A 25,198-nucleotide genomic window follows, 5' to 3' on the forward strand; every position below is an offset into this window, starting at 1 on the left:
GCCTGTCTGTTATCTATAAACAAATATATATATTAACAGAAAGCACTGAAAATCATCACTATAACTTAGTGTCAACAGGTATCAGATAGTAAACACCCAAGTATGAGGCATAGTTTTCTTTCTCCCGATTTCCTCTGTGGCTATGCTTTTTAAAATTAAATTGCTACATTGCTTTAAACCTGTAAATCTGAGATGTGACAATAAGGGTGCTTTTGAGGACAGTATGTGGTAGGTATAAACAGTTTTAACCAAGTTCTAGCATATTGTTGAATTTGAGGAGGGTCATAATTATTTAATCGTTCCTGATGCCAAAACTGAAAAAAAGAAAAAGATAACGGGTTAATCCTGGTGGCATTCACATTTAACAACCCTCGTTTTGAGGTAGCTGACCAACAGATCAACTACAAAGGGAGGGTGGGTGTTAAAGGGTTAAAGGGGTTAAAGAAATTATCACTCAAATGTTGGTAAGAACAGTAGAATGTTGGGAAATGTTTTTTGTCAATGATGCAAATCCCTAGCTGCATTACCTTAATCAATTCTGAAGTAGCCTCACAACCTTTGAACTCTGCATAGCCCACGTCCTGCAAGGTGCGGAGCGCCACTGCCACAGAGTTACTCAAAGTCTGAGCAGCCAGGGAGACCTTGATTGAGTTTATAAGGAGAAATGAAGAGCACATTAGCGCTACAAGATGCGAAAATCATCAAAAAGTATAAAAACACAATAAAGCCCTAGAGCCCATTTCTATTGCGGCCCTCTATACATAAATCATCATGCAAACATACCTTCATCTTCTGATTAGCAAAGTTCACATGCTTATCTGTGACTCGGTTGGCAGCATGTAGTCCACTTTTCTTTTGGACATTGTTCAGCTGAACTATGTACTTCCAATTGATACTGCCAGTTATGCTTCTAATTGGGCTGTATGCCTGCAGAATAATGCACACGTCAACTGTAAAGCACCATAGTCTGCACAATTATGTAAATACAATCAAAATGTATAAAAAGCAGAACAGTCAACCAGAGAAGATAGGCAATAATGAGCATATACCTGCAACATATTGCGTGTCAGCTTCAGCATGTGGCAAGCATCCATCATAACAAAAACATTGTCATGGGTTACTGGATGTGGGAAATGGGTCTTCAAGGGCTTACAGGGGGTCTACAGGGGTCTGCTTTTAGAGAGGCCGATTTTGTAAACTTTTAAAGTCGTGGGACAGACTGTTGTTAGATATCAGAGAAGCTAGTTCAGTAAATGTAAATCATGTTAAATTTTTCCTAAAATTACGAAGTGTCAGATTCTGAAGTGGTGCTGTTACTCTGCAGACTCACCCCCACACTCTCCCATACTTCTTAGTACACTCGACATCATCTAAGTAGGAAACCTGATAACAAAGATGCCATAATGATCATGAATTATTAACATGCATATTTATCTCGATCATTAAATGTATTTCTAAAAAGGTCAACCATTTTAAATAAGAGAATTACAAGTCAAGGATTTACGTACTTTGTTATACCGGCCAACTGTGCCCATGATCAGCCTTGGTTTGGGACCAGAGATCCCCATCTTCTCAAACACTCCATAAGTCGAGTAGCCGTACCTTTGTAGAACATAAAGAATTAGTTTCCTTAAAAGTCACATATTGTTAATCAGAAATCAGAAGTCATTTTGATTGGAACCAGTCTCGGATCCTTACATGACAAACAAGCAGACGAGCGTGATCAGTAGAATCCATGTTTCTAAAGAGAAGAAAGGAAGAAAGCCCATGACTCTGTCCAGCTCGTCCAGGTTGTGGTGATTTTGTTTTGCACTGAACTCTGACAGCATTTCAAGGAGGTCGGACTCTTGTAGTTGTGCAAAACAATAATTTAACCCCTTCCTGGTTCCTGCTGGGCAACGAAATAACCTGGATCAAGGAAGCAAGAGCTTCTGCCATTGATACATCAAAAATTATAACAGAGTTTCAGGACCACACGGTAAGAATAAGGTCGTAATATTACAAGAAATTAGTCACAATTAAGGAGATTGTTATAATTTAATGACAAAAAAGTGTAAATATTAGAAGAATTATGTTATAAAAAAATCTAAATTTTGTAATTTGAATGAAATTGTAATTTAATTAAAAGTCATAATGTTATGAATATGAAGCCATACTTTAATTAGGAAAAATTCATAATATTATGAGAAAATAAAGTTGTGTTTTAATCAAAAAATACTACAAATTGCGATAATAAAGTCATAATTTAATGAGAAGAAATCACAATATGAGAATAAAGTTGTGATTTAATGAAGAAAATCAACTGTGAATTTTACTCCTCATGCACAGTTCTACTCTTCAGTGAAATCCATTGAGCAATGAAGTTGTGTCAATGAGACTTCACCTCTGCCCTCTGGACAGTTGATGTCCCAGCAGCACACTTCAGGGGGCAGTCTTATACTGCAGGTTATACATTCACCAAATGTGTAATTGTGTTTATATTACTAAGTATGGACGGTTACCATTGACCCACAAAGACAAACAAACATGACAGAAAACAATAAAATGTTCTTGATGTGGGAAAGGAACTTTTATTTGGTGTCAAAAGATTTTTGTTGTTATATTGACTCTCTTTCTCTACAAGTTGGCATCAGTCGACCACCAGTTATTTTTGGTCTTTACGTTTGGTAAACAACATATTTGTATCATTTAAAATATGTCAATTATTCTATGTATTCTGTATTTCGCATAAAATGACATGATACAAAAATCAACACGATCACTATTATTGGTTTACATAAGATTTCAAGTTTCTGATGAAAACGATCACGGTGTGTGTGCAGCATTGTCAATAACTGAATAGGATAATTCAGTCTTGAGGGGCGTGTCTCTGCTGGTCCGTCCTAGTTGCACGTGTCTACAGGTTCGGAGGCGTCGGAACGATGCACCAGCTTCAGTTTAATAGGTTTTAATGTTCCAGTGAGGCCTTCAGGATTCATCTGCAAGGGGATCTGTGGAATCAGCAAATTCACGACATCAGGAGCTTCTGGCTGTCACTTCATTTAATAATCATATTATACAAGAACTAAACAAGCCTGTCGATCATGACCAGGCATATTTTTAAACTTGAATATAATCACCTCTGTCTCCTCGCAGACTGTGAAGCTGTAGTTCTGCAAAATTTCCACCACAGCCAGTTTAACTATGATCTTAGCAAGCGCATGCCCACGCAGTTCCGAGGCCCGAGGCCGAATGGCAGGAAAGCGTATGGGTTGATGTTCTGCTTGTTCTCTTTGCTAAATCTAGAAAACAAGCGGGCAGCAGCAAATGAAAAAGAAGTCAAACATTTATAATAGTCTCAAATGCCAGTCTTCAACCAGCACTTGATTACATCACTCATTTCATTATTTTGTCTATTTCTGAAGTTAAAATAAATTTAATTTGAAAATCAAAGTTTAAACTATGTATGAACCATAATATGAGTTTGAATGGCTCTCATTACAGTTCCTACCTTTGCCAAGGCCTTACAGTTCTCTTTGAGCCAATCAAACCATGTGCACACTCATACTGTCGATATCAGTCCCCTAAATATTGTTGAAATCTGTATTTTTCCATTGGACACTTTAACAAAACGCTCCATCTTGCAAAATTAACAAAAGGGAAAAAATTATATATTCTGGATTTATACCTTTAATCAGATTTACACATTCTTGTTGCTCGTTAAAAACAATGTTAAGTCATGTGATCCGATAAGTAATTTCCGAACATTCAAAGCTGTTTTGGGTTGAAACGTAAACAAATATTTTGTAATAATATTCCTCACTGTGCTTTGGAGAATCTTTACAATTCAATCCTGGTGGACAAGTCACAAAGGTAAAGCACCTGTCGGGTTTGAACTCCTCGGGCTCGGGCCACAGCTCGGGGTCGCGGTGCAGAGCGTAGACCGGGATCGCGACCAGCATGCCCTTCGGGATTATGATTCCATTGATCTTGACCGTTTCTTTGGCCTCTCGCTCGAGACGTGCGCCCGGAGGGTAGAGCCTGTTGACAAAATGATCATGTTTTTAAAGGTCCAGTGTATAGAATGTAGCGACCTCTAGTGGTGAAGTGATATATTGCAGCTGAATACCCCTCACCTCACACCCCCCCTTCGCAAACATGAAAGAGAACCTTTGGTAACTTCTGTTAAAAACTCAAAAGATAACATTTTATTATAAGCGCGATGTCATGTGATATAATCAGTTCAGATTAGGGTTGCAAAATTCCGGGAATATTCAAAGTTGGAAACTTTCCATGGGAATTAACGGGAATATACGGGACTTAACAGGAATAAACGGGAATATACGGGAATTAACGGGAATAAACTGGAAATGTTGTGGGTAATTTATACTAACTGTATTTACCTTGTCATATACAGACATAAATATCAACATTTTGTTTTGTCATAGGCTGAGTTGAGCCCTGAGAAAACTTTGGGCACTTGACTATATGCTTCTGCATCGTTGTGTCATTCTTAACATAGGTCTTTGCACAGTATTTGCAAATGTACACAGCCTTTCCTTCTACATTGGATGGGGTGAAATGTCTCCACACATGAGATAGTGCACGTGGCATTGTTCTGTAGAATAAGATGAGAAAAAAGCTTGTAAAAAAACACTAATGCAATGCCAGAGATATAAATAGTGAGCCAAACAATTGGAATCGTCTGTAAACTTATTTTACAATTGATGGATAAATGAATGGAAATAGGCTAGATGAACAGATGAACAATCCTCAATAAGCATGCTAATATATTTTCCCCAGTAATATCATGGAAACTTACCTGACTAGTCCTGCTCACTACAGCAGGCCTCAATAGTGCTGTAGTGTGCAGGATGCTGGGAATTATCTGTGCATGTGATGGAAGAATGCACAGTGGAGGGTTGAAATTCAACGTGCAGCGTGTGCTGCATTCCATACATCTTTAAAATAGAGTTTTGAATGATGTTTTTATTGCTCAGCGTTTAATTTGCATAGTTTTTTTTTTTTTAAATTCCCAAAATTCCCGAGCTAAACTTCCCATGGAAAGTTTCCGGAAATTTACCGGAAACTTTCCACCCCTTTGCAACCCTACTCCTGATTCCAGTTTGTGTATCACTGGGACTTTGCTTCCGTGACTCCTTTCCCCCGATCAGCCTTATTCTCCAAATGCACAACATTCGTATCTGGGATATTTCAGCTTCATTTCTAAATAGTATGCGTCTCTTTGCGTCTTCACACGCAGTCTGTGGTGAAGACGTGTAAGTGAACAGTGTGTTTTCCTGTTGGTTTTTGTTGTGGAGATGTGATTTGTGTGCTTTGGCATCGCGGAGCCCTGTTTTCAGACTCTCTCCTGTCTCATGTTGTTCCTCCTTTGATTCCCGTGGGTTCCTTGATGGAAAGTAGGCCACAAAAAAACACACCGAGAAATCGTAGTCACACTCTTCAAATCTCTGTCTTCCTGCGTCTTTAATGCTTCTGTCCCTCGCCAGGCTACCAGATCTCCTACTGCCTGGACAGCCGGGACCCTCTGCGCTGGACCACGGTGGAGGTGGGCTCCAACGCTCGGCAGTTCACGGTCACGGGACTCTCCTAGGAGCAGACCTACGTGTTCCGGCTCAACGCTCGCACGGCGGTGGGCTGGGGTGAGGAGCAGGAGGCCCGGGTGGTCACCACGGAACGCAGAGGTAAGGGACACACACGTACATTTACATTGACTCTCACATTCACTCATTTGGCAGATGCTTTTATCCAAAGCGACTTAGAACTGAGGGTCCACACTAAATCTTCAGAACAGCGTAGACCTTGAAGTGAGTGCTAAGTGGTGAATCTGTTCAACAAGATAAAGTTTAGGAGTTGAGGTAAGGAGGTAAGTGCTTGTCAGGCATGTTAGGGAGTTAGAAGGTTTGAGAGAGGAGGTGCTCTCAGAGGAGAAGATTCTTCAAGAGGGAGGAGAGAAGATGGATACAGAACGAGAAGGACTCTCCTGCTCTGGTAGCATTCGGTCGCTTGTTCCTCCACCAGAGAACAAACGAGTCCGGACTGTGATCGCCTCGTGTGCAGGGATGGAAATGTCAGCCAGCGTTCCTCAGAGGAACTCAGTGGCCGACTCGGAGCACAGGCCCGTATGATGGAGTTCAAGTAGATGGGTGCAGACCCAGAAGTCTCTGCAGGAAAACATCAGTGACTTTAGCAGAACTTCGGGATCACGCTCCTATTAAAAAACATCCGTCCCGACACTCCGCCTCTCACCCTGAAACACGAAGTGCTGAACGTACGTAAAGAATTTATAGAAATCTAATTTGAACAGTGTTTGTAGAGTGTGACAGAAAACATTGAGATGATGTGAGTGATTCATCAAGGCAGCTTTTCATCAAGCACACATCTGATGAGAGGTGATATTCTCAGCTCTGCCTGGAGTCTCACTGCCGGTGTGTTTAACTTTAGCGTCGTCCTGAGGCTGACGGCAGATTGTTGTGAAGAAACTAAAAGTAACTATCGTTAATGACGTGAACGACAGAGACGGTTTCCTCTTTGAAACATTTCCCCTGTGCTTCAATTTCAGGTGCACAAATTAATTTTAATAGGGATTAAAAGCAAAGAGATTCGTTTTCACAGAGATATTTGTTAACGGAAGACGAAGCTTTTCTAATTATCACTGTTGCTTCTTTCAAAACAATATTTTGCAGCATGAAAAAACTGTAATACATTTAATTCTGCAAGACACTCAAATTGCTCCTGACATCTGTGCACACACACAATCACACACACACACACACACACACACACACACTGATAAACAAAGCCAAAATAAGTGAATGTCAGCTGTACTTTGAAGAGCTCTGAGTGGTCGTTAAGACCAGAATAACTCTTTATAAGCACAGTCCATTCCCTGTTCTCTCTGCTGAGGAACATACGATGTGGTTAGAAGCCCCATTAAATAGTTGATCAGACATATATATAGGTGCAACCGAGCTGCTATCTGAACAACTGCAGCCAGCAACGAGTTGGAGCCGGAGGAAAACGTTAAAGGTTCCTCTCTGTGCACCGGCAGGAAGTGAGACGTGTCGTACGTCTTCATTCACGTGGGAAAAATGACAAAATGCAGTAATTTGTGTTGTGTGTGATTGTTAAAAATCAATCCCTCTCTCGCTCTCTTTAAAAATGAATGAACACAGGCCCAGTAAGAGTGTGATTAAATTCTGGAACTGTATTAAATCACACACTAATGGAACCAGCATAACAAGTGTCTTTGTTTTCTATTCATAAAAAAAAAAAATACTTCTCTACATTACTGGATAATTCAACTAGAATAATGGGGTGTGAGCTCGGAGGCTTTGAGTAATGACGAGTAAAATCTGCTTTCTTCATCCAGTCCTGCTACTTATGAATTATCCTGTGCTGCATTCATGCAACAGCAACCAGCAAGGAAATTCACATTCCATTACAAAGATGAATACGCAGATAAAAGGTCTTAAATAAACCAGATTGTTCATGAAATCCTGTAAATGAGCCAATGTTAAGCAGGAGTGATTTGATTAATGTTATTAATTGTACCTGAGCTCTTCAAAGTTGTATTATAGTCTATTACAGTAGACAATCATGTGTTTTTTCATATTAACTTTCAAATAGAGGCAATTTGTCAAAGATGTTTCAGGTTTGCTATTTCTTAAAGTGTGGGACGGGTACGGTAGGTTTAAAATTGTTATGATCTCTACTTAAGAGGAGTAATGAGTCGTGGTCTTTGTGAAATCTTTGCAAAAGATAAAAGTCCAGACGCAGAAAAGCAAACAGCTCGGACAGATCCTCCATGATCCAACAAGCAGTTAGTGGCTGAATGTGCACAATCCGTTTGTACTGGGCTCCAAAAGTTGGTGAATAAAATAAGACGTCTGACCTTTTCCACGAGTCGCTGTGCAAAGAGAAAAAGATGAAATGACATTTAAAATCTCCAGCGGATTTAACGGAGCATGCACGGCGACATGTGTAGATATTGAAATCACCAGGTATTATTTGTACGAGGGAATAACGAGCGTCTGGAGTTTCAAATACTCCCCCGGGGATCTGTGCAACAGTTCATGAAAGATGTTAACTTTTCAGAACAAAACGCTTGTTGTAGTTATTGTGTTACTAAACAGACTCAAATTAACTGAATTGTCGAGTGAAACGCCGATTTTCAGCTTCTCTCACCAACTCTGGCTTCCTCAATTGGGTAATTTTTTCAATTGTGGCAAGATAGATAGATAGATAGATAGATAGATAGATAGATAGATAGATAGATAGATAGATAGATAGATAGATAGATAGATAGATAGATAGATAGATAGATAGATAGATAGATAGATAGATAGATAGATAGATAGATAGATAGATAGATAGATAGATAGATAGATAGATAGATAGATAGATAGATAGATAGATAGATAGATAGATAGATAGATAGAGTACTTTATTCATCCCTGATTTGAATACAATAAAATACAATACAATACAATAAAATAAAAAATATTGAGGTAGAAAGAATAAAAAATAGAAACACAAGATAAATAGGTAGATAAGGTGCACTGGCAAGATGATGGTAATAGTACTGATGATATGATGGTAATGTTATTGTTAGACAGTATATACAAATAGTACAGTATATATAGTATATAATATAACATAATATATATTTATATATGACAGTAATTATGCCAATATAATAGCAGTATATAGTAATAATGGCAGCAACAGTATATATAATAATAATAGTAGTAAGACGTGTGATTCAGAACAGTAGTAGAAGTAGAACAGTAATATGAACAGAGATATCGGAGACTGAGCTGTGACTCTCCTTCGTTTTGTCCAACCTGGAACCTGAAAATGACATTTTCTCCTTCAGGCAGTTGATGGACAAAGAGGATGAACAGCTCTTTATAGTGACTTGATTTTAAAAGAGCTAAAGCGACTGAGGAATAAAGTTTATTTTCCTCAGATACGGAGGTTCGTGATGCTTTTATCTCGTCTCAGTGTATTTTCAGAGCAATTTCTTTCATAGACGCAACTACCGGTTGACATGTGCACCAGGTTATACAAGTGATTTTATTTTACACCGCATAAAGGCTTTTTCTCTAAATTGCGACAGGAGAAGATTGTGTTAAGTTAACAGAAGGAACAGCAGAAAGCCAACTGTAAAAATAGATGTTTCATGAACTCACTGATATTTGGTGAGTATTTTTTTAAACAAGGAATTTGTTGTAGACAGTGTTCGGGAATTCTAGTTTGAAACAATATTTTGAAAGGGTTCTTGTTGCCAGTTTGAGAAAAGGTCTGTAGAGCCGGGGGATAACTCCCTGTGATTCTTATTATAGATTCAATTTAATTAAAGAATATTGATTATAGTCACTATAAAGACATGGACAATTGACTGGCCACCCTATTTTTTCTTCTTTCACCAAACTTAGTTTTAAAAACACTGCATTGTTATTCCTGAATCCTGTTAATTTTAATAATCCGTGATAATTAATTTTCCTTCTCCAAAAATTAAATATATAGCAAAATGAATTTCAAAAGGTTTTTTGACTCCTGAGGAAAGAGGAGCCATCCCTTGAAAGTAAAAGATCACTTTCATTGTCACTTCTAAAGTAACAGCGGCTCTCGTGTCTCAATGGACCATCGGACGAATAACTTTGACTTGTTGGAACACGACTCGAAACCTTTCATATACGTCCGTCCCTGATCTCTTTGTCCGATTCTCTCTGTCAGCCACACGTCTGGTGAAGCATTGAAATGCTACAAAAGTCCTTATAATAAATTGTGACAGTGAATTTTGATGAAAAACTGGAAATCATGATGTCTGATATTCCCTTCGCAGCTCTCGGCGTGTGTAGCGCATTTTAATTGGATCAGATATCGTGACATCGGCAGCATCATTATCAGGATTTCTTTAGAAACAGAATCCAGTGGTTCCCTGTTCCACTTCAGTAACATAATGGCCCGTTCTCACTGGGAGATAGACAGAATGCTCTAATCAGTGGCGATTCTAGCCTGAAATTTCTGGTGGGGCAATTTTGTATGACGTCATGTCACCGTCACAAAAATAGAGGTAGCTGATTATTATAAGCAGTAGGCCTATATAGACCAGTGAGATATACTATGGGCTTCATTTTGAGTGCCAGCTGGGGGCAGAAATCCTATTTCAAATACATTTCACATGCTTTAGCGCTCAGCCCGACACAAAGATGTTGCCTATAATACAGCATTAAAGTAAAATGATTGCAACAAAGTAAAAAGATTAGACAGACACATAGCTCAAATAACTTGCACAATTTATTAATGTATTATTATCAATATGAGGACGACATGCACCAGCTTCATCTGCACAACACTTTTTCCTCCCTAACTAAAGACGGCCTGCAACTGTTTAGAGATACGATACGATACATCTTATTTATCCCACACACATGCACAAACATGCACAGACACACTCATGCAATTGAGGGAAATTTGTCCTCTGCTTTTATCCCATCTGGTGCAGGACACACAGAGTCATTGCTAAGTGTCATGGATAATAGAGTTAATTTCTATATTCATTATATATTATATATTCAAATGAACACTTATTAGAACAATGTTTATCTTTTGCTTTCTGATTTGATACACTTTAGATAATAACCCAGTGTTTTATTTGTCTTCTTTGCCATAAGAGACAGAACACGGTCAGCACAGCTGTGTCCTTCAGGCTCGTCCGTACCTAATAAAATGATAGGAAATATAAAAGTATGGCATTATTGTAGAGGAAGTGTTACCTATGAACAAAGCTTGTATCCTTATTTTCTGTGGATATTCAACTACTGATTTTGAATATGGTTTTGGATTAAACAGTTCACTACCAAGACAATGAATGTAATGTATGGAGTTCTTACACATTATTAGTATTGCATATATTATTTAATACATTATGTATTATGTGCAATACTTTACTTTGATTGTTTGTAAGTTATGAAAACATGTCTGTACCTGGAGTCAGTGTTAACAGACTTTTACATGGTAAAAATAAAAGTTTATTACTTCAAAGTTCATCAGATTATAATCATTTCAGTTTAGGAAATAGGTGGTGGGTAAGATTAACGATGTAAAAAACTGAATATAGTACTACTATAAATACTCACGTTTCAGTTGTTGATCACAGTAAATCTGTTTCTGCATAAAAAATAATCTGTGTAACGTAGTCAAGTCAAATGGGTTGGCGAGTGAAATAACTTTACATTCAATTAGATATCTTACGTGGGGGAGCTTATTCTCCAAACACACTCATCCTCATAAACTAACGCTTCTCTCTGCTGGGTGGCCCGGATCATGTGGCTTCATGTCGGGTCAATAACTCCGTAGGCTACGGTCCCGTTAGCAGTTCTATTACTGCTGCAGGCATGTCTGCGGGCTAGCCGAGCTAAGCTAACACCCAGGTACAGCATCACTACTTTTACAGATACATACAATACTAAACTTGACAAACCTCACCTCAGAAACGGGAGCTCACACGTCTTGAGCCTCTCTGCCAGGAGAAGAAGCAGAACTTCAAAGCGTATTATTCATCCGATGTGAGTGAACCTCTCAAACAGAACCGGGTGGTGTTCACTGACGAGTAGCCTGTTAGCCTGTTAGCTCAGGTGACGTCGATCCGGAAAGTCAGCCTGTTTCCGGGTGACGCTGACGCTGGAGTCGAGTGGCTTGCTGGGAGACGTCGCGGGGCCCATCTGCATAATCACTAGTTTCCAATGTTAACAGTGGCCTGTGTGCTTCAAGCTGATTGGTGCTCCCATGGCACTGGCCTGAAGCTTTTCCTGTGTGCCCCGAGCAGAGAAGTACGGCAAGAGGGAAGCGTTTCACAAAGCAAACACACAGACAGAAACACACACGAATCAAATGACTCCAAAACAAGACTATAATGCTTGTGAGTCTCGTTTATTCACATTCACATTCACGCTTTTTGCATATAACATAAAATAAAATATATTTTTGCCACATTCAGATATGCAGTATTTAGCTTTCTGCACACCAGCGCCATCTGGTGGGGGCAGTGCCCCACCTGCCCCTTATGTAGAAACGCCACTGTACATATGCATACATATACACACTTTGCATACACAGCAATATGAAGTTCATCTTCATCATCTTCATCCGCTTATCCGGGGTCGGGTCGCGGGGGCAGCAGCTCAAGCAGGGGGCCCCAGACTTCCCTTTCCCGGGCCACATTGACCAGCTCTGACGGGGGGATCCCGAGGCGTTCCCAGGCCAGTGTTGAGATATAATCTCTCCACCTAGTCCTGGGTCTTCCCCGGGGTCTCCTCCCCACTGGTCGTGCCTGGAACACCTCCCAAGGGAGGCGTCCAGTGGGCATCCTTACCAGATGCCCGAACCACCTCAACTGACTCCTTTCTAAGCAAAGGAGCAGCGGCTCTGATTCGAGCTCCCCCCGGATGACTGAACTTCTCACCCTATCCCTAAGGGAGTAGCCAGCCACCCTCCTGAGAAAACTCATCTCGGCCGCTTGTATCCGCGATCTCGTCCTTTCGGTCATCACCCATCCCTCATGACCATAGGTGAGGATAGGAACGAAGATCGACCGGTAGATCGAGAGCTTTGCCTTGCGGCTCAGCTCTCTTTTCGTCACAACAGTGCGGTAAAGCGAACGCAATACCGCCCCTGCTGCTCAGATTCTCCGGCCAATCTCACGCTCCATCGTACCCTCACTCGCGAACAAGACCCCGAGGTACTTGAACTCCTTCACTTGGGCTAAGGACTCATTTCCTACCCGGAGAGGACAATCCACCGGTTTCCTGCTAAGAGTCATGGCCTCAGATTTAGTGGTGCTGATCCTCATCCCAGCCGCTTCACACTCGGCCGCCAGCCGATCCAGTGAGTGCTGAAGGTCACAGGCCGATGATGCCATCAGGACCACATCATCTGCAAAGAGCAGTGATGAGATCCTCAGATCACCGAACTGCAACCCCTCCCCACCATGACTACGCCTCGATATCCTGTCCATGAATATCACAAACAGGATATAATATGAAGTTATTGTATCTAAACAGAAGTACAAGAAGTTTTGTGTTTCTCTCTGATGTTCTACGTTGCTAAGTTGTTTTGTTAGTAGTTCTCTCTTGTTGAGGGTTAAGAACAGAGGATGTTGCACCTTGTTCTGGTGTGAACTGTGATTTGTGAATAAAACATTGTGTTGATTAATTGTTTGATATATTAAGAAATGAGACAAGACCCAAAGATCATCTTTTGTGTGGTGCGCTGTCTAAATATTCCCTCACATACTTTGATCAGCTGTTTGTTTGTACATATTACCACCTTATTATTACACCCTATAATTACACATGAGTGTGATCATCATCTTTTTCTTTGATGAGATGAACGGCTGCTTTTTAATTGCAGCAAAAACACCAACAACATTTACATTTTGATATGTAAGAAAGTGTCAAAATCAATGATCCAAATGTTCCTGATTCAACTCAATCAGGAACGTTTCCCCTTCATGCTGCAGAAATATGTTTGATCTGTTAGTTGCTGCAGAAAATAGAACAAAACTAGGAACAGAAATAGAAATGAAAAGATGCTCTGAAGCACAGATTTAGAACAGAATGGGAAAACAAACAAAATCAGTGGCTGCAAATGGGAAGAAGAAATGGCAGCAATAAATAAAAAAATTAGAATAATCTCCCCTGTTAATATGAGTCATAAAGAACACATGGACACAAACACACACACACACACACACACACAAACACAGGGGCAGGGGGGGGGGCATTGCTCTTTCTCCGACTTACTGGGGGGATATTTCTCCGGGGGAAGACTGACTCACTCATGGGACAGCCAGTAATTTGTCGCCTTGGCAACAAATTACTGGCTGACATAACTGAGGGGGGATTTGAGGTGTGTGTGTGTGTGTGTGTGTGTGTGTGTGTGTGCGTGTGTGTGTGTGTGTGTGTGTGTACTTCAGCCTACAAAAATCACCTCGTCTTTTCACTCCGCTTTTGTTGAGGAACAAAAAATAATAATTTATTCTCTTGAACCAAATAACGGCCGTAACGATCTTTTTTTCTTTTCTTGTTTGAGCTGTTTCGGTATCTTGGCATCAACTGAATGTGTAATTGTGAAATCCAATACTTAGAATACCTTGTGTCTACTTTTGAATAACACTGCACTTATGCCATTGAAAATATGGCTTTGAAAACCAAGTGTTTATGTTGCATTGAAGACATTATTCATAAAGAGTTTATTCACCCAGAGATGGAGCAGCGTTACGGTTCGAGTCCTTAGTTGGCACCTGATTTATTTAAGGATAATAATTGCTCATCTTTTAAGAGTTTTTTTTAAGTCTCAACCCACCAATATCGACTCATACTCCACCACGTTGACCAGTCAGTAACTCCCGGTTTACAGCGACTGTAGCACACTGTTGGTTTTCACTGCCTTTCTGCACCTGCTTTATTACCAGAGCTCCCAGTCAGAGGAAGAAGTCTCTTTTGGTAGCTGTGAAATTCAAGTTTGAATATTTTGTCTAGCATTCGTGGCAAGTTGAAAACATGTTTTAAAAACCATTAGACTTTCTGAACTTGTGAAACCTGAGAAAACAACTAAATTCATGTTTTTCACATCATCACTTGCTGATATTAACTCACGAATCACACCCAACAAGTTCAGATCGATACTTTATCAAATAAGTAGATTTCCAAGCGATGTAATCAGCTGTATTTTTAATTCCAACATTGTGTATTCTATGACTAAAAGGTATCGTTAGAGTACATCTGACAATTTGCTTTGTGGTCGTTGAGCCAAAGTGTTTAGAATACTTAAGATTCAGTTCACTTTCAAATGTTTCTCTCATTTTGGATTCTAATAATCATCTCCTCTGCCATGTCTGTCCAGCCTCTCTTTAAGGATTTGCTAACAAAAACATTTAGTAGCTGTGTGTCTTCCCAGATTTACTTCTCCGTTATTTTGGATAATCCGCAGCCTTTCAAATTGGAACCAATTTCCGCTGCCTGTGGCTTTTCCTCTTTTCTTATAAAGTTCTCATTTTATTTTCATCATGAAATACAAATATTGAGCGTTGTCTGTGCAATCTGCTCCAGATATTTGTGTTCCATGGAACGTGACTTTTAAAAAGATCTCCTGAACCTTTCAAATTTCCTTTAGCTCCATCATCAGATCTTTTTTTGGGGGGGTTTTATCCAATTCTTTACCTAACAGATAAATATAATATAATATGCTTTAATGACCTGCGGATAAAGTCTGGAGAACTGAGTCTGGACAGTTTGATTTTCACACATGCTCAAGGTGGCGGGACGTTTTCTGCACAGATCCTCCACACAATTCATCTACATCACACGGACAAATTCATACAAAGACAAACAACCCTTCACTCTGACTGTGGGAGAAACCTACACAGACATGTAGAGAACATGCAAACTCCACACAGACAGACCCCAACCAAGCAGGGATTCGAACCAAGAACCCAATCATGATAATTTAAAACATCAGTTAAACATTATAAAGGTAGCTATCGTTTCCCTTTCTGAGCATGTTGACGTGAGCATTTAGCGCTGCCGTGACAAAGTGCAGCCTCACGGAGCTGCAGACACTTCATCTTGTTGATTTACAAGATCCCTGTGTCATTAGGCTTGAAATTAAATCAATGCTGTCAAGGTGAGACAGAAATCCTTCCTGGAAACACACCTTCAAAAAGATTTATCAATCCCCGTGTGTTTCCTGCAATTGAAATTAACACCGCGTAACTTTCGCTCTGCAACAATCAGCCACAAGTGGGAATTTAATCCGTTTGGCTGTTGGGGGCTTTTGAGTGGTTAAGTGGTTTTTACACACACGAAATAAAACCTATGAACTGCTTCACCCGAGCTCTGACTGATGTTCGAGACGAGACTTTGGAATAGAATAGGCTCCATTCATCTCTATCTCAGTGTACAAGATGATTTTGGGACGAAATCGGAATTTTAAATCTCATTTAAAGTGTAATTGTGATGGAAAAAATGGAAAACCTCCTGGTCACATGAAATAATTCTGAAATGCTAGTCACCGTGAGATGCATCTAAAATCACTTGTGTGTGTTCATTTAATGCACAAATCCTTTAAGTATTCAATCATGTCATCACTCAGACATACTGCTGGACAATCAACAGGTGGCCCTCAGTCAGAAAACAGCCTAAACCGAATCATCAGCATTTCAGGCAACGTGAGACGCAATAATCACTCATAATATCAACTGTGTGTGTGTGTGTGTGTGTGTGTGTGTGTGTGTGTGTGTGTGTGTGTGTGTGTGTGTCGGAAATGTATTTCATTGATGCACAAAATCAAAGGGAGTTTATCTCCATCCTGCGTTTGTTGCTTTAGATTTGAATGAGAGGAAGTCAGATTACCTCGCCGCAAGTTCTGAATTCTAAACGTATCTCACTTCCATAAATTAGGAGTTCTAATCTCATCAGTCCCGGCGCTTTCTGCCGTGATGCCGCTGGCTGTACCTGATCACATTTCCCTGCATTTTGAGACTCTTTTTCACTCCCCAGAATTTCTCTCCATCTTATACTAATAATAAATCTGCAGGACTTGTCACTCTTTGGCGTTGAACCCTCTGCACTCGCCTCCCCCCCCTCTCTCTCTCTCTCTCCTCAGGCGAGTACTGGATCGATCCCAACCAGGGTTGCCATCGAGACTCCTTCAAAGTGTTTTGTAACTTCACCGCACAGGGCGAGACGTGTCTGCACCCGGACAAGAAGTTCCAGTCGGTTAGTTTTCATGCACCGACACATTATTATGGTTACTTCTTTGTTTTTTTTCTGATAATTTGATCAACTTTTCTCAGCAAAAAGAAGAATTTGCCATAAGTTTAATGAGTTGGGGATAAAATGAACATTAATGCATATCTAGTAACTGTCTGTGTGTTGATTGAGTGAATTTGAAGCTTTTTTTTTTTTGCCTTCAGGTGAAGTTGGCTGCCTGGAAAGGGGAGAAGCCCGGCACATGGTACAGTCAATTCAGGAAAGGAAAACAGGTATGGTTTGATCATTTTGCATCGAGGTTAAAAAGTGTTTCATTCTGGGTCTTAAATGTGTTTAGTAAGGTCTTAATATTTTAGGTGATTCCCTCATGTTTCAGTTTAAACCACACAATCAGGTCATTGTCTGAAAAAAAACCTCAAAATCAGAACAACTCAGGTCATAACATTGTTTGTATAGTGTAGTAAAGTTTTGTAGTGACACGTCCAAAGTAAAGGACTGAATGTGCACACAACTGCCTTCATGCATTGTTCAGGTTCATACTTTATTTTTCCTTGACGATTTTACATTGATGTTTGGTTCTGCTGTTCTCCTCCAGTTTTCTTACTCTGGGACGGACGGCGTTCCCATCCACATCGTTCAGCTGAACTTCCTGAAGCTGCTGAGCGCCACAGCCACACAGAGCTTCACCTACCACTGCCTCAACTCTGCCGCCTGGCTGCACACCGCCACCTACGGCCACGAACACGCACTGCGCTTCAGAGGCAGCGACGGGGAGGAGATGACACATGAGAACACACATTACATCAGTGCACTATATGACGGATGTCAGGTGAGAAACACACGTGAAGCTCTCGACTCTCGGACACATTCTTGTCTCAAACATGGCGTCACGCCTTCGCACCTTCAGAAAAATATTTATGAAGGAAAACACTAAAGAATATCTCAATACATTTTGATGCACATTGCCTGAAAATGAAAGTAAACACAAAATGACGCCAACGTGAAACGAAAGGACATATTACAAGTTGAATATATAAAAATAATGTTTTAAGTCCTTTTTAAAAAGTTCCTTGGAAGTTTTGAAAGAGAAATCCCTTCACTGAGCGTCATGTGACAACGCACAAGTAAATCTCTCGAATGACCAGCAGAGGGCGACTCCACTGGTTTCAAAGAAAAGTTTCTATAGTAGTCTATGAGAAAATGACTCAATTTATAACACCAGGAAACATTTTTCTTAAGAGTTTATGTCTCAATCTGTAGTTCAAGTCTTCTTCAACACAGCTTGCAATCATTTAGTTACTTATGGTCCCATTTAGAGTCTTGAAGTTAAAACATGGCGTGCACTGGGCTGTGTCAGGCTCCAGTTCATGGTAAAAAAACAAGTTGGCACCGGACAAAGTAGACAAACTTGAGGGTTTAAAACGGTTGTTAACAAACCAATGAGTTGCACAATGAACGTGGCTGCCACCACAAACAGGAAATATTAGTTCTGGACAAGAAACGCACAATATAACCATGTGGTTGCAGAATTTTTAGTCGTTTAAATTATTTAATTCTGACCTTTAACCTTTGTTTAACCTTTGTTTAACCTTTGTTTAACATTACATCGAATGAAGTATGTATTTATTTTATTATTTAGTGCATGAAATAGTGATGTCACTTTATTAGTTATTTATCGGTGTGAACTCAGAATATTCAGCACATACTTACAGGGATACGTTTGTGTTTCTCCGTCCCAGACACGCTCAGGGCAGGAGAGGACTGTGCTGGAGTTCCAGGCTCCTCTCTCCACCACGCTCCCCCTCATGGACGTGACCGTGTCCGACTTCGGAAACGGGAACCAGAAATTCGGTTTCCAAGTTGGCCCGGTCTGCTTCAACGGTTAACTGAGCCAGGGGGCGCTCATGGCGCGGCGAGAGTAATTTAATAGGAAAAAAATACAAATGGACATTTTTTTTTACATGCAGGGAGAAAACTACTTACAAAGACAAACATGATGTCATATATTTATAAGTCGATTTACCTACAACAGTGTTCTTCATCTAAACCTTAATTCTCTTATTGACTCAGACTCTGAGTCTCGCATATTCATCACAAACCTTCTCACAGCCGACTCTGTGTTTTCATGAGATGTGCATACTGTGCCTCTTTCTGACTCCTCAGTAACCTCAGATTTTAAGTGGTGCTCTCACTCATCCATCCATGTCTGCTCCTGTAATTATCATCCGTGCACTTGATTCCCATCTATACACAATCATACATGATCGTCTTCAGTTATACTAAATTGCCTTTTTTCAGCAATCCTTCACCCGCCATGTCTGTCATCATCAAACCTCAAGTTGTTTTGTGTTATTTTTTTGTCTGTTGTTGTACTTTTGTTGTCGTAATGATCTGTTGTGATGTATGTTGGAGTGTAAGTCATCACGGTGCTATTATGTAGCTCCCTGCAGAGTACATTTCTTTGTAAAAGGGAACTGGGGAAGTGCATTTTTTTTATATATATATATATTGTGAAGCCATGTTTTTTATATTTTTTTTTTCAACATAACAGAAAACTGTGGTACGTGATTCCCTCGAGGTCTTTCTGTGCACAGTTGTGTGGAGGAGCGACTGACATATTTTAATAAAAGTACACAATGTACATTTAAATTAATATGATAGGATTTTAGTGTTATTGAATTCATTCGTTAAGCAAAGAGGAAGCAGACGGACACTTCAGCAGAAGAGAAACCCCCCTGAGGTGCGATGATGACGGGTTGTTCCAGATGTTTCTTGAAGATCACATACAGGATAATAATGGTGCTTCATCTTTTTGGTCCAGACTGAAATATCTCACCAGCGATTGCACAGATTCCCATGAAGGTTCACACAGAAACTACAGACCTTATTTAAAGATGGACGCCACGTCACCTCTTCCTCCAACTATCCAGACGGGAAGCCAAAATATCTTAAGGTATAATGGTGCCATATTATTAATGTATGTGAGGAGGATGGTTTTAAATTCTAAATGTAACAGGAAGCCAGTGTAGTGAAGCTCATACAGGAGACATGTTGTCTCTGTTCCTGGTTCTCTTCAGGACACGTGCTGCAGCATTTAGGACAAGCTGCAGAGTCTTTAACGACTTACTGCTGGAACCTGATAATAAGGAATTACAATAATCAAGTCTGGATGGAACAAAGGCCTGGACTCGTTCTGCATCTTTTTGAGAAAGGACATGTGTGATGATCGAGATGTGACACAAGTGGAAGAGGGCGGTCCTAGAAATGTGTTTTAAGAGAGAATCAAAAGACAAAACTTGAATGGATTCTTTTATTGAACAACAAAAACAAGAATGTTGAATAAAATAACTGATTCCCTATGATCCCGTCCACCCAAAAAAGTCCCATTCTAAATGTAAAATGAATTAGTCAAGCTTCTCAAGCCTCTGGTCTGAGCGTTTGGCTGCGATGGAGGAATGCACAGTGCAGGGTTGAAATTCAACTGAATTTGCATTAAATCGTGTTGTTTAACCAAGATCATGCTGCGAGATCTAGAATTGCTAACGTTAGCCACTTGCCAGCGAGACAGTTCTGTTCCTGTGGACCATAAATCCAGTCACCTGTCTGCGTTGTCAATCGATAATGGATACAAGAGGACTTCGGACTTTCATTTGATCATGTCGGGTTGAGAGAAAAACACAAATCCATTAATTCTGTCAATTTGGTTTACAATAGCTACATCCTTTGCAAAGAAACGCAGCGTGTGCTGCATTCCATACATCTTTAAAATAGAGTTTATTATAACGATTTTACTGCTCAGGCTTTTATTTGTGGTTAGAATTTTTATTTTTGATATGTCGCTCAACTCGCCTTTTTTTGATGGACCCCCCACAGCCGTGTGTAATCGAGGCGATGGTGCACCGTACATACATCCTACTCTCACTGCTGTTAAAAGTTAGCCTACTGTATACATATGAACTTGGTATTAAAATGAACATGGCTTCAGTGTAACACGTAATCAACATGCTAGGTAATGACAAAGACGTTCAACAACAACACAAAGTCATCGGTTTACTTTTCTGGCAGACAATGTTCCCAACTGAAGAAAGTTACCGTAAATGTTCCCCCCCTTTGCAACACTAATCAGGATCAATACAGGTTCTAAAACATCACACAACCTGATTTCTACATTGATTTAGAAAACAACAGCAACATTAGTTCTTGCAAACACATTCATGTCAGTGTAATTATAGATTTCTGTCTTTACAAAGTGAGAACTTAATATGTGTGATGTTGTGCCATAGTGGTTAGGAATGATACCATAAGCTGGTGTGCCTTTAGGCGTTCAATAAATTTGGTTATCAAAATAAAATATAAAACATTAATATTCGAAATATTAATATTAAATCATAACTTTAGTTTGTTTAAGTTCTCGCGGGGCACCACTTTCATAGAAGGGAAAAGATAGCCAATTTTTTGATTAAGATCAGTCTCATTCAGATCTAGTTCAATTAGAAATCTTAATATTTACTATTAAAGATTATATAATGAACATATTAATATGAATATAATAAAGTATAAAAACACCAATTACTAAACAAAATACTGACTAACAAAGATGTGTGTGTGTGTGTGTGTGTGTGTGATAGTTAACACAGAGAGTCACACCTAGATGGTTTCTAAGATAGCAACCCCCCCCCCCTCCTTCTGGTCGGGGGACGTAGTTAAGTAGGTGAAGAGATATGCGGTGTCTGTGAAGATGCAAATCAGAACAATGGCCGAGTCTGAGTAGATCCTAGCTTACATTAACTTTGATTTAACTTGTAACTACAATAACACCACATATATCAAACTTATAAACACCACACAGATCGAATAAACAGTCTTGCTTAGCCTAAGTATAATGATTAAGCCCAGTATGTTACCAGTCCTTGAACAGGGAGAAAGTTGCTGTGCGGTTCGCCGTTCGTCCTGGCTTTGAAGTCTCTGGTTCGTGTGGTCTCTGCTTCCGGTTCTGTTGAGCAGTGCAGTTCTCGCTTGTTACCTGCAGGATATCGAATCGCTGCTGGGAGCTGGTAGAGCTTGAAGGGCGAGGAGATTTCCTTGAGAAGATGAGCTGGAAGCTCGACCTTTGCCCTCCGCTCGTTGGATGGGAGAGGAGATGTGCTGGAGCAGCCCGGCCCTCTCCTAGGCGGTGCAGGAGAGGAGAGGCTGGAAGGCCTGCTGTTCCTGAAGAGTTGAGGAGGAGAAAGCTGGAGCAGCCTTCCGCCCTCAGTGGGAAGTGAGAAAAGAGAGAGAGCTGGAAGCTGTCCTGCTCTTAAATAGGCCCTGTGACCCCCAGGCCATGTGACCAGAGTGACCAATTGGAGTTGACCCCGGGTGGCTCTTCGCACCTCTATGTGAGAAGATGTTGAACAAAGGGACATGCAGCACTCTGGGAGCCGGAGTTTCTTGGCCTTCACGGAACAAAGAAAACACGTTGCACTCTGGGAGATGCGTTCGCTCCAGCACATGTGGCTTTCTCAAGACAAAGAACATGTGCTTTCAGGTTTGGTCCACACATTTCAGCTGAAAAGGAAGCCTGTGGTTCGCACAAAAACATTGCCTAACATCGATAAAGGAAGGTCAGTGTTTGATTGACAGCTGATCTCTGTGGGGAGCAGAAACGTCACCACGACGAACTTTGATCAACAAACATGGAGACAAAAGAAGTTAAAGATTTACACACAGAATCTAAATCACTGCTTTTAATGATTCAAGTCTATTTGAGTTTACAGAACTCAGCTGTGGATCCAGATTCAAAAACCCAAACTCCAGCACAGAGAGTCTGAGTGAACGTGGTCTGGACTCTGTGGAGGAGAGTCATGGTGTCAGAGACGCTGTAAAGGGACAGAACACCTGCACTGTGATCTAGGTACACTCCTACTCTGGAGGACAGAGGACCTGACAGTGGAGTCTTGATCCTGTTGTAATTAAAGTTATAACTGTTTCCATTACAAAATAATGACCAAGATTTATCATTGAATCCAAATACACATTCATCTGACGCTCCTGCTCTGCTGATATTCTTGTATGTGACTGCTACAGCAACTGCTCCTCTCCCCACCACCTTCACCTCCACCTCCCAGTAACAACGTCCAGTCAGACTCTCTCTACTCAGGACCTGAGGCCAATTAATGAATCTGTCTGGGTGCTTAGAATAAGACTGTACTGTACTCATATATGTTACTTTTCTGTTTCCCTCAGATAATAACATACGTCTGTGTGCTGTGTTTGGATCCAGTGTGATTTCCTGTGAATACTTTAAGAAGTCAGCTCTGGTCTTGGGCTCTGGTTGTGGCAGTAAAACATCCACTTGAGACACAATCTGTAAAATCTTTGTCTCTGTCTCACTCAGAATGTCCTGCAGTTGACCTCTGACCTGTGACACAGCTGCTGTCACGTCCTCAAAGTTCCTCAGAGGACGGATCCTGATGCTGGATGAGTGTGTAGATTCACTGAGTGGTGACATTGAGGGGTAGTTGTGTAGAAACTGGTTGTGATCCTCTGTGTCTGAGAGCTGCTTCAGTTCATGGTCTTTCCTCTTCAGCTCAGTGATCTCCTGCTCCAGTCTCTCCTGAAGCTCTCTGACTCGACTCACTTCCGTTTGCTGCTGGGATCTGATCTGCTGCTTCACATCAGAGCTTCTTTTCTCCAGCAAACAGATCAGCTCAGTGTAGATCTTCTCACTGTCCTCCACTGCTTTATCAGCAGAGCCATTGACGGCCTTCTCCTCCTGTTGAAGCAGCTTCACATCTTTCTCTGTGTCCTGGACTCTCTGCTGGATTGTTTGTCTCCTCAGCCCGAGCTCTCTCTGCCTCTCAGTCCTTTCTGCTGCAGCTGTAACTGTGTCGTGGTCTTTATGTTCCTCCACAGAGCAGAGATAACAGATACACTGCTCATCAGTGCGGCAGAACATCTTCATCACCTCGTCGTGACGAGAGCAGATGTTCTCCTGGAGCTTCTCCGAGGGTTCCACCAGCTTGTGCTTCTTCAATGGAGGTGAGTGAAGATGAGGCTGGAGGTGTTTTTCACAATAAGAGGCCAAACAATTCAAACAGGAGTTGAGAGATTTCCGTTTTCTCCCAGTGCAGACATCACAGGCCCCATCTTCAGGTCCAGCATAGCAGTGATCAGCAGGAGCAGCTTGGGGTCCAGTCTTCTTCAGCTCCTCCAGTGAATCAGCTAACATGGTGTTTTTCACCAGGACAGGCCTCGGTGTGAAGGTCTGTCTACACTGAGGGCAGCTGTAGCTTCCTCTCTCGTCCTCCTTGTCCCAGTAGGTGTTAATACAGCTCAGACAGTAGCTGTGTCCACAGCCAGTAGTCACCGGATCCTCCAGTAGATCCAGACAGATCGAACAGGACAGTCTATCTCTGTCCAGTTGGTTTTCTTGCTGCTCCATTTCAGCAGCTGCCAGAGACTGTAGAATAGTTTCACTTCCTCCGAACAGAAACAGATCTCTGCTCCTCCCTCTCTCCTTCACTTCCTCTTTTTACCACGTTTTAACACACTATTGAAAAGAGCAACAGTATGGTCCCTCAGCAGCTGTCGCCTTTGAAAACTGTTTAAAGGCAATTACCTTTAGTGCAGCTGCCTTTACTGTAGCTGCCTTTAAACAGTGTGACATACTGTCGTATTTTTAGACTTTGATGCGGGCCAATTAAAAGTGGATGGCGTGCCGCAGTTGTCCCGCGGGGCCGTAGTTTGGACACCCCTGGTCTAGGCCCTGAAAAAGTTGAAAATGGCCACCAAATCCAAAATGGTGGGCTTCCTGTTTGGTCTAGCATATGTATCCAAAAGACGTATTTCTTTGTAATGTAAAGACACGTGTCTCTATCGATTTTTGTAGATGTAGACCAATCGTAGTGCTTCCCTACATTTTGTGTGTCATGGCGAGCTGATGAACTTTGATGCCACTCCATTAATAATGCGCTTGATGAAAAGTCACAGTTATCTTATATCTTCATTATCAATGTCTTGGGACCTATTTGATACAGTTTGACATGGTTGAGGTCAGTGGATGAGGAGGAATAAAACCAAGTGTAAGACATGCAAAAAACAAGACATTTCCTGAAGCCACCAGGGGGCGCTGTGATTTTAAGTCAGGATTTCTGTGTAGATGTCATCAGGCCAGGACTCTTGTCTTATGTGTCTAGTTTGGACACGATTGGACCAAATATGTCAGAGATACAGAACCTTGTGTTTTGATGGCGTTTAATCAAACTTTGACGCCACGCCAAGGTCACACGGTGTGATGAAAAATCGATCTCTAAATCAGATTTTATCTCCATCTTGTTGTGATGACATTCATCTAAATTTGAAGTTGATCTGATGAAAGCCCTGGGACAAGTACGTCAAAGTAAAAATGTGGAATATGGCCAAAATGGCCACTAAAT

The 25,198-nt window shown here is 40.9% G+C and overlaps 2 protein-coding genes and 2 long non-coding RNA genes across 4 annotated transcripts; 1 reads left to right on the plus strand and 3 right to left on the minus strand.

Moving 5' to 3' along the window:
- Nucleotides 1-258: 258 nt before the first annotated feature.
- LOC132997948 (uncharacterized) lies at nucleotides 259-839 on the minus strand. Its single transcript, XR_009677952.1, has 3 exons — nucleotides 784-839; nucleotides 528-641; nucleotides 259-314 (listed from the first exon to the last, which is right to left on the minus strand). It is a non-coding gene; the product is annotated as an uncharacterized LOC132997948 (long non-coding RNA).
- A 2,105-nt stretch (nucleotides 840-2,944) lies between these two features.
- Nucleotides 2,945-3,190, minus strand: LOC133026214 (uncharacterized). Its single transcript, XR_009683180.1, has 2 exons — nucleotides 3,120-3,190; nucleotides 2,945-2,990 (listed from the first exon to the last, which is right to left on the minus strand). It is a non-coding gene; the product is annotated as an uncharacterized LOC133026214 (long non-coding RNA).
- A 2,202-nt stretch (nucleotides 3,191-5,392) lies between these two features.
- LOC133015944 (collagen alpha-3(V) chain-like) lies at nucleotides 5,393-18,667 on the plus strand. The gene is made up of 7 exons (XM_061083246.1): nucleotides 5,393-5,399; nucleotides 5,490-5,548; nucleotides 5,594-5,684; nucleotides 16,675-16,787; nucleotides 16,985-17,053; nucleotides 17,377-17,610; nucleotides 18,521-18,667. Exons 1-7 carry the CDS (start codon nucleotides 5,393-5,395, stop codon nucleotides 18,665-18,667), a joined length of 720 nt encoding a protein of 239 aa, XP_060939229.1.
- A 4,154-nt stretch (nucleotides 18,668-22,821) lies between these two features.
- Nucleotides 22,822-24,204, minus strand: LOC133026183 (tripartite motif-containing protein 16-like; the record flags this gene model as incomplete). Its single annotated transcript, XM_061093052.1, has 1 exon — nucleotides 22,822-24,204. A coding segment is annotated over exon 1 (1,383 nt), but the record flags the coding sequence as incomplete, so codon positions are not given.
- Nucleotides 24,205-25,198: the final 994 nt, after the last annotated feature.

This window comes from Limanda limanda, chromosome 2, assembly GCF_963576545.1.
Source record: "Limanda limanda chromosome 2, fLimLim1.1, whole genome shotgun sequence".
Taxonomy (NCBI): domain Eukaryota; kingdom Metazoa; phylum Chordata; class Actinopteri; order Pleuronectiformes; family Pleuronectidae; genus Limanda; species Limanda limanda.